Raw genomic sequence first — 8,767 nt, 5'->3', positions numbered from 1 at the left:
TTTAGTGCTTCTGGAGGAAAATAGCCAACAGGGCCAGTGGCGCAATGGATAGCACGCCTACTGCAGATCAGAAGGTTCCAGGTTACTCTCCTGGCTGACTTGAGGTTACCCCTCCCTGCTCTAGTGGGGAGGTAGGGTGGTGTGTTATTTACAACCCCCCTGAGACTCTCTTACTGGTAAAGCGTCTGCCTGCAATGTGGGAGACCTGGGTCTGATCCCTGGGTCAGGAAGATCCCCTGGTGAAGAAAGTGGCACCCCGCTCCAGTACTCTTGCCTGGAAAATCCCGTAGTCAGAGGAGCCTGGTAGTCCATGGGGTCTCAAAGAGTCGGACACAACTGAGCAACTTCACGTGATTCACATGGAAGAAAATGAAATCCCTCCTCTTCTGCCCCCTGTTGGCCACTTCATTTTCCTGCTTTGCCAGTTTTTAATAGAATCTCAGTGGTCTTATGAAGACATTGCTTTTCCAAAAGGAAAAATATTTGGTTCCTTGACTTAAAGGACTTGCTCCTTTTCAGGATGCCAGACCAACGGTGAATTGGTGGGAAAACTAGAGTTGGCGTAAAAGTGTATAAATTTCATACCTGTTGTGCAGTAAGCCCAGGAGGAAACAGACCATCAGGAATCAGCTGTTCCTCTTTGGAGTTCAAATCAGTGTCTGGTGGGAGAGAGTGAGACAATTACTTAATGCGAGGCCACAAGCAAAAGAATAAAAAGAAGAGATGTGTGTTTGCAATGGATTCATTCAGAATGTAACCAGCAGTCCCTGAGCTTTCTCTGGAACACTGGTGTTGCCTTATGTCATAAGCTTGGGTTTTTTTCCCTCTTGATGGTAAGACCTTGTCTTCAACTTCCCTGCTATTCTTTGCACTGGATTGGGACACCAGCAAAGACTAGTTGGTTCCCAATAAGGGTGCCTTGGAATAATCTCTGTCCCCAGAAAACAGACGTGCCAGTGAGGCTGGCAAGAGCAAAAACAAAGCTGTTCTTCAGACAAGAGCAGGTCAACAAAATGAGGCTGTGTTTCTGACATGGAATAGTCTGGGGAATTGCTAAAATGTTTGGAAATAAAATACACTTTTTGTTTGGTGGCTCAGATGGTAAAGAATCTGCCTGCAGTGCAGGAGACCTGGGTTCAATCACTGGGGTAGGAAGATCCCCTGGAGAAGGAAATGGCACTCCAGTATTCTTGCCTGGAGAATTCCATGGACAGAGGAGCCTGGCGGGCTACAGTCCATAGGGTAGCAAAGAGTGGACACACCTGAGTGACAGCACTTTTACTTTCTCTAGAGATGGTTCAGTATTTCCCAGTGGGGGTGCTGTTGGTGTGCTGGGTGAAACAGTTCCATATTGTAGGGAACATGCTTGCGTGTGTGCTGTGTCCTAAGTGGCTTCAGTCATGTCCAACTCTTTGCAACCCTATTGTATATGGTCTTCCAGGCTCCTCTATCCATCGGATTCTCCAGGCAAGAATAATACAGTGGGTTGCCGTACCCTCCTCCAGGGGATCTTTCCAATCCAGGGACCAATCCTGGGTCTCTTATGTCTCCTGCGTTGGTAGGCAGGTTCTTTACAACTGGCACCACCTGGGGAGTCCTGGATCCTAAGCACCAAACGTCAGTAATACTTTCCAGTTACTGTAAAAATAGAAAATGCTGTATCCCTTTCCCCATTTCCAAAATCACTCCTGGGACTAGTGCTGGCCTTAGTTAAGAACCATTAAATCCTCTCATTTTTATCAGCTGAGGCCTAGAGAAGGGAAGGAACTTGCCTAAATTACAGACAAGACAAATAGAAAACAATCAGAGGAGATTTATTGAAAATCAGTTACCCAAAGCTCAGGCATTCTACCAGAACCTGTCTGGGGCTGGGGACAACAGAGAGAACACTATAAAAGCAAAATGTGATCTGTCTTCACAAAAGAGGAGAAAAAGAGAGTGAGAGAGCTAATATTTATTGGGAACCTATTGCATTCTAGCACTCTCTAAGCCTTTTTACATTATCTCTGCAAGAACTCTGAGGAAACAGAGGTTAAGCGTGGAGGCATAATTTGAACTTGGGTTTTCCTGACTCCAAGATCATTATCTTTTCACAATTACCTTTCCAATGTATGTGTAACCATAAAAACTAGTGTTTTAAAAAATTAGCCAGAAATTGAAAAAAGGTAAAAGATAACCATGTGCTCTTTCAAAGTCATACAAGAGGACTACCTAATAAGCCCTCCTGGGGTCCTCTGGTTCTCTTGGCAGATGTGACTGTGCTTAATTTACTATTTACTGTTGTTTACAGGCCAGCAGCAGCAGCAACAACAGGCCAGACTCTATGAATTTACAGATTAATTAGTGTAAAATTGTTGCTGCTGCTGCTAAGTCGCTTCAGTCGTACCCGACTCTGTGCGACCCCATAGACAGCAGCCCGCCAGGCTTCCCCGTCCCTGGGATTCTCCAGGCAAGAACACTGGAGTGGGTTGCCATTTCCTTCTCCAAAGCATGAGAGTGAAAAGTGAAAGTGAAGTCGCTTCAGTCGTGTCCAACTCTTCGTGACACTATGGACTGTAGCCCTCCAGACTCCTCTGTCCATGGGATTCCCCAGGCAAGAATACTGGAGTGGGTTGCAATTTCCTTCTCCAGGGGATCTTCCCAACCCAGGGACCGAAGCTAGGTCTCTTCTGTCTCCTGCATTGACAGACAGGTTCTTGACTGCCGGGAGCCGGTGAGGCATTCCACTCGTGACAAAGGTCATGAGGAAGGAGGCTCGGCATACGCGGGATCAAGCCTCAGGAGTCCCCCTGGATATTTTCGAGCATCTACCCCCCCAAAAACCAGAGTCTGCCTACTTTATTGCTTTGTGCTCTCACCTCTGACTTTACTGGGGGCTGTCCCCCATCACCATCTCGCTCTCTCTGTCAAAGAGTTAACTTACAGCTCCAATTAATAAAGTTCCTGGGCAATTAGGAGTGTTTAAATCCAAACCCCTCAGATGGCTCTCTAACTCGCCTGACAAGTTTACCCGGACTCCTACAGCTATGCATACGATTGTTTACAGTCTCCCAGCCTCAAGAGGCACAGGAAGCTTAAGATATTCAAATAGCTTAGAGCCTCTCAGAGAGTTAGAAACTGTCAGAATAAAACTAGTAAAAGATTTCATTGATGAACCAATGCTTGTTGCCAAGTTTTCACATCCCCTGAATTGTATCCTTGAATGTGTATTAATTAATATAGTTGGTATGTAGAAAAAATAAGTAGTGGCCTTGGTGTTAGTAACTTTAGACCCTTAAGGTAATAAATTCTTTCCTTTGTTGTAAACCCATTACACATCCGCCCTATAGGAATGCAATTTTATCTTCGGAAGATGGTGCCAAACCTTAAAATAATTACTCTTAGAGAAAATAAGTCTTTGTTGATAAGTCTTTGTCAAGAGTCATAAAATGTTAATAGGCCTTCTGGCCAGAAGATGATGTAAATCACCTAAACCATTTGTATACGATAAATTTGCAGGAAAGAAACCCTGGTTTTTGATAAGGATCAAAAACTGCTGACTTTGCATCCCCTATTATCCTCTATGTGTAACTTAGGGTATAAAAGCCCCCGTTGAAAATAAAGCTACGGGCCTTGCTCACCAATGCTTGGTCTCCCCATGTCATTCTTCCCCTCAATTTCCAGCTGAGTCTGCATCTGGAGCGCGGATATCCTCTGCGACCATTTATTTGCCTGGGCTTCTAAGACCCACTCGAGAAGGTGTCTAAGGTGGGGCACCTTCCGCTATTGGAGAGGGCGCCTGCGGCCTCCGTGGTCAGAGCTAACCTGGTGTCACAGGTTATATTGATTTTCCGCGTAAACCAAGCTACTCAGCCTCTTTTCTCCGCTGAATTTTCCTACCGAGCTATCCTCATTCTATTACTCTTTATATCTTTGGTGAATAAGCAAATCGTCGCCGACGCCGTCTCCCCTCGAATACCCTGGATCAGCCGGGGCGGGACCCCGGCACTTGGCCACTAGCGCCACCTGTGCTCTGGGAACACAGAGGATGAGAAGAGGGAGCCCTGGGGAGTCAAAGGAGTCTTGGGTTCTTGGCTTTGGAGGAAGGAGAATATTTGAAAAGGCAGAGAAGGGAGGGCTTTCTAGAGGGGAGTGCAGCATGAAGAAAAGAAGGAAAAAGTCAAGGGTTTTTGTAGAGGCTTCAGTTAAAGGACAGGCGCCTAGTTTGAAGAGAAACCAGAGGAGAAGGCAATGGCACCCCACTCCAGTGTTCTTGCCTGGAAAATCCCATGGGCGGAGGAGCCTGGTGGGCTGCAGTCCATGGGGTCACTGAGAGTCGGACACGACTGAGAGACTTCACTTTCACTTTTCACTTTCACGCATTGGAGAAGGAAATGGCACCCCACTCCAGTACTCTTGCCTGGAAAATCCCATGGGCGGAGGAGCCTGGTGGGCTGCAGTCCATGGGGTCACTGAGAGTCGGACACGACTGAGAGACTTCACTTTCACTTTTCACTTTCACGCATTGGAGAAGGAAATGGCAACCCACTCCAGTGTTCTTGCCTGGAGAGTCCCAGGGACGGGGGAGCCTGGTGGGCTGCCGTCTCTGGGGTCGCACAGAGTCAGACACCACTGAAGCGACTCAGCAGCAGCAGCAACAGCAGCAGCAGCAGCAGCACTTAGCTTGGTCTTCTTCCTCAGGTCACGCTCCTGACCTTATAGGATCCAGAATGTGAAGATTAAAAAGGAATAGACCATCGTAGAAGCTCAGTAAGGGCAGGGATTTCAGCTATTTTTGTCAGCAGTGTACTCTCAGAGCTTGGACATATTAACAGTGACTGTTTGTTGAATGACTAAGTTGATCAAAAGAAAAGAATATGATTAGCTTCAATTAACTGACTACTTACTATGTGCCAGGCATTATGCCAGGCTCTTTTAAAATTTTTAAAAATGTTCTATTGGAGTACTGTTGATGTCATTACAGTTCATTTCAGGTGTACAACCAAGTGATTCAGTTATACATACACATATATCTATTCTTTTTCAGATTCTTTTCCCATATAGTTCATTACAGAATATTGAGTAGCATTCCCTGTGCTCTAGAATAGGTCCTTGTTGATTATCTGTTTTATATGTAGTGGTGTGTATATGTTAACCCCACTTCCTAATTTATCCCTCTTCCCCATTCTTCCCCTTTGGTAACCATAAATTTGTTTTCTAAGTCTGTGAGTCTGCTTCTGTTTTATAAATAAGTTCAGTTGTATCATTGTTTTAGATCCCACATGGAAATGATATCATATGATGTTTATCTTTCTCTTTCTGACTTGCTTCACTTGGTATGATAATCTCTAGGTCCATCTATGTCCCTACAAATGGCATCATTTTATTCTTTCTTATGGCTGAGTAATATCCCACTGTATACATGGACCACAGCTTTTTCCATCCATTCATCTGTAGATGGAAGTTTAGGTTGTTTCCATGTCCTGGCAACTGTAAATAGTGATGCAGTGAACATTAGGATGCAGGTAGCTTTTCAGATTATGGTTTTGGTTTTCTCTGGATATATGCCCAGGAGTGGGATTAACGGATCATATGGTAGCTCTATTTTTTTTTTTTTTTAAAGAACCTCCATACTGTTCTCTATAGTGCCTGTACCAATTTACATTACCACAAGAGTGTAGGCAGGCTCCATTTTCTCCACACCCTCTCCAGCATTTGTTATTTGTAGATTTTTGATGATGGCCATTCTGACTGGTGTGAGGTGATACTTCATTGTAGTTTCGATTTGCCTTTCTCTAGTAATTAGCAATGTTAATCTTTTCATGTGCCTGTTGGCTATCTGTATATCTTCTTTGGAAAATGTCTATTTAGACCTTCTGCCTATGTTCTTTATTAGGCAGAAGTTTTTTTAATATTGAGCTGCATGAGCTATTTGTATATTTGAGAGAGTAATCCCTTGTTGATCCCATGGTTTGCAAATATCTTCTCCCATTCTGTGGATTGTCTTTTCATTTTGCTTATAGATTCCTTTGCTGTGCAAAAGATTTAATGCTTAATTATGTCCCATTTGTTTATTTTTGTTTTTATTTTCATTACTCTAGAAAGTGGATCAAAAAAGGTATGATGCAATCTATGTCAAAGGGTGCTCTGCTTTTCCTCTAAGAGTTTTATAGTATCCAGTCTTACATCTAGGTCTTTAATCCATTTTGAGTTTATTTTTGTGTATAGTGTTAAACAGTGTTCTTATTTCATTCTTTTACATGTAGCTGTCTACATGCCAAGCTCTTTACATAAAAAATTTCTTCAGATCCTTACATTGATGATATGAAACAGATTTTCATGTTTTCAAATTAGGTCTGGCCTATGGCAAAATTGTTACATGGATGATTTTTATCTTCAGAACTCCTTGACCCTTTCCCGAAGGATTCATAATCCAAGATTTATGATTATTCTTCCCACTGCCCAAACTGTCTTCCTCCCATCTGAAGCCTGGTGGTGTCAGTATCAATGGAATAAACTGGTCCTGTGATATGTCTACAATGCGGGAGACCTGGGTTCCATCCCTGGGTCGGGAAGATCCACTGGAGAAGGAAATGGCAATCCACTCCAGTACTATTGCCTGGAGAATCCCATGGACAGAGGAGCCTGGTAGGCTTCAGTCCATGGGGTCGCAAACAGTCGGACCCGACTGAGCGACTTCACTTTCCTATGGTGCTTAAGAGAGTCCCAGATGGGTGCTGGGTAACCTGGGCCCACGCACAGTAGGTACCTGCTGAATTTTGATAATCTGATAATGAAATCTTGATAATCTTGAATCTGGAGGCTGCAATCACGGGTATCCTTGGTTTTCTTACCCCCAGGGAGCCCTCATGTTGTGCTAGAAATTTCAAACTGGAGGGAAGGAAAGGGTTTCTGCCTCCACCCCTGCCCCATGTGGGAAGAGAACTCTGGATCCCTTTTGCAGGGACTACCTCTTTCTGGATATTAGGATGGTGTGTCAGACATAGAGATACATCGCTCAGATTCCCTCTTCAAGAAAGGGCTGATTGTGCAGCTGTGAGGAGGGGGGTTAACCCACAGCCTCCACTGTTACCTGGTTCCGATTGGCCTCAACTTGAGCTGAGATGGTGGTCTTCTCGGATGGCCCCATCCAGCGGCTGTGCAAGACTGTGACACAAGGTCCCGTCCTGTTCTGCCTGACACAGGCCTCTTCTCACATGCTCAGAGCTTCCTGCTGGCTGACAGAGACTTTGTCAGATCGTGTCATGGTCTGACAGCTCCCCTGCCCTAATCCAATTTCCTCCTTTGTCCTTTCACAAGTGTTAATCCCAGTAAGCCTTTCACACTCCTAAATCTGTCTCAGCATCTGTTTTCTGGAGGGCCCAGATGACACAGATGGGATGCTGTTAGCCCCAAGAAACCTTTCACTGGATAACCAGGGAAGTCCTCTTAGGCACTATCTGCATGATACTACCTCCTACCATCACCCCTTTGCTGACCAACAATGGTCTGGACTTGGTCCCATTCAGTTGAGTTATTTTCATGCTTGTAGGATTAAGTTCTTATTGAGTACAGGAAGCATTTCCCCACCTTCATTGAAACTTGTTTAAAGGAAGGATGGCATCTTGTACTTCTCTATTTATCTTCTGGAACCTAAGAATGGTGAGGTGTACACAGTGATTACACACTGCCTTAGTCATTGTGTGGAAAGGCAAGACTACAGGGGTTGAGTTCAGACAAAAAGGAAAAGGAATTTAAATGTACTGAATACCAGACACCATACTTTAAAGACTTTGTTAATATTTCATCCAACCCCATTTTAACCAACTCTGTGTTAATGCTTTGTGATAGCTACCATCATCTTTGGCAGAGACAGTTTCTTTGTTTCTGAGGCTATCAAAATGAAGTGACTCACCAAATTCCATTGAGACACAGAGTCCCTACCACCCCATTCCTTGGTTAGACTCCATTTCTGCCACATATACCTGGATTTTGGATTCTAAGCCAGATCCTTTTCATACTGTTCATGGAGTTCTCAAGGCAAGAATACTGAAGTAGTTTGCCATTCTCTTCTCCAGTGCACCACATTCTGTCAGCCCTCTCCACCAAGACCCACCCGTCTTGGGTGGCCGTACTGGCATGGCTTAGTTTCATTGAGTTAGACAAGGCTGTGGTCCGTGTGATCAGATTGGCTAGTTTTCTGTGATTATGGTTTCAGTGTGTCTGCCCTCTGATGCCCTCTTGCAACACCTACCATCTTACTTGGGTTTCTCTTACCTTGGACGTGGGGTATCTTCAGTATTCTTGCCTTGAGAACCCCATGAACAGTATGAAAAGGCAAAATGATAGGACACTGAAAGAAGAACTCCCCAGGTCAGTAGGTGCCCAATATGCTACTGGAGATCAGTGGAGAAATAACTCCAGAAAGAATGAAGGGATGGAGCCAAAGCAAAAACAATACCCAGTTGTGGATGTGACTGGTGATAGAAGCAAGGTCCGATGCTGTAAAGAGCAGTATTGCATAGGAACCTGGAATGTCAGGTCCATGAATCAAGGCAAATTGGAAGTGGTCAAACAGGAGATGGCAAGAGTGAACGTCGACATTCTAGGAATCAGCGAACTCAAATGGACTGGAATGGGTGAATTTAACTCAGATGGCCATTATACCTACTACTGCAGGCAGAAATCCCTTAGAAGAAATGCAGTAGCCATCACGGTCAACAAAACAGTCCAAAATGCAGTACTTGGATGCAATCTCAAAAACAACAGAATGATCTCTATTCGTTTC

General features: G+C 44.5%; 1 protein-coding gene across 5 annotated transcripts in view; it reads left to right on the top strand.

Annotated features, from left to right (window-relative positions):
- ZFP37 (ZFP37 zinc finger protein) overlaps positions 1–8,767 on the top strand; it is a 97,511-nt gene that overhangs the window by 49,538 nt on the left and 39,206 nt on the right. Inside the window, exon 4 of one of the 5 annotated variants that reach the window (XM_070795300.1) lies at positions 6–3,623. The exons of the other annotated variants lie outside the window; for them this stretch is intronic. Coding sequence (XP_070651401.1) covers positions 6–52 — 47 coding nt within the window. The 3' untranslated portion in view covers positions 53–3,623. Of the gene's footprint in view, positions 1–5; positions 3,624–8,767 lie in introns of those variants that run through there. 5 annotated transcript variants of the gene reach the window in all.

The sequence above is a fragment of the Bos indicus genome, chromosome 8 (assembly GCF_029378745.1).
Source record: "Bos indicus isolate NIAB-ARS_2022 breed Sahiwal x Tharparkar chromosome 8, NIAB-ARS_B.indTharparkar_mat_pri_1.0, whole genome shotgun sequence".
Lineage (NCBI taxonomy): Eukaryota > Metazoa > Chordata > Mammalia > Artiodactyla > Bovidae > Bos > Bos indicus.
The sequence above is the reverse complement of the archived record's forward strand: the minus strand, read 5'-3'. Positions and strand labels throughout refer to the sequence as shown.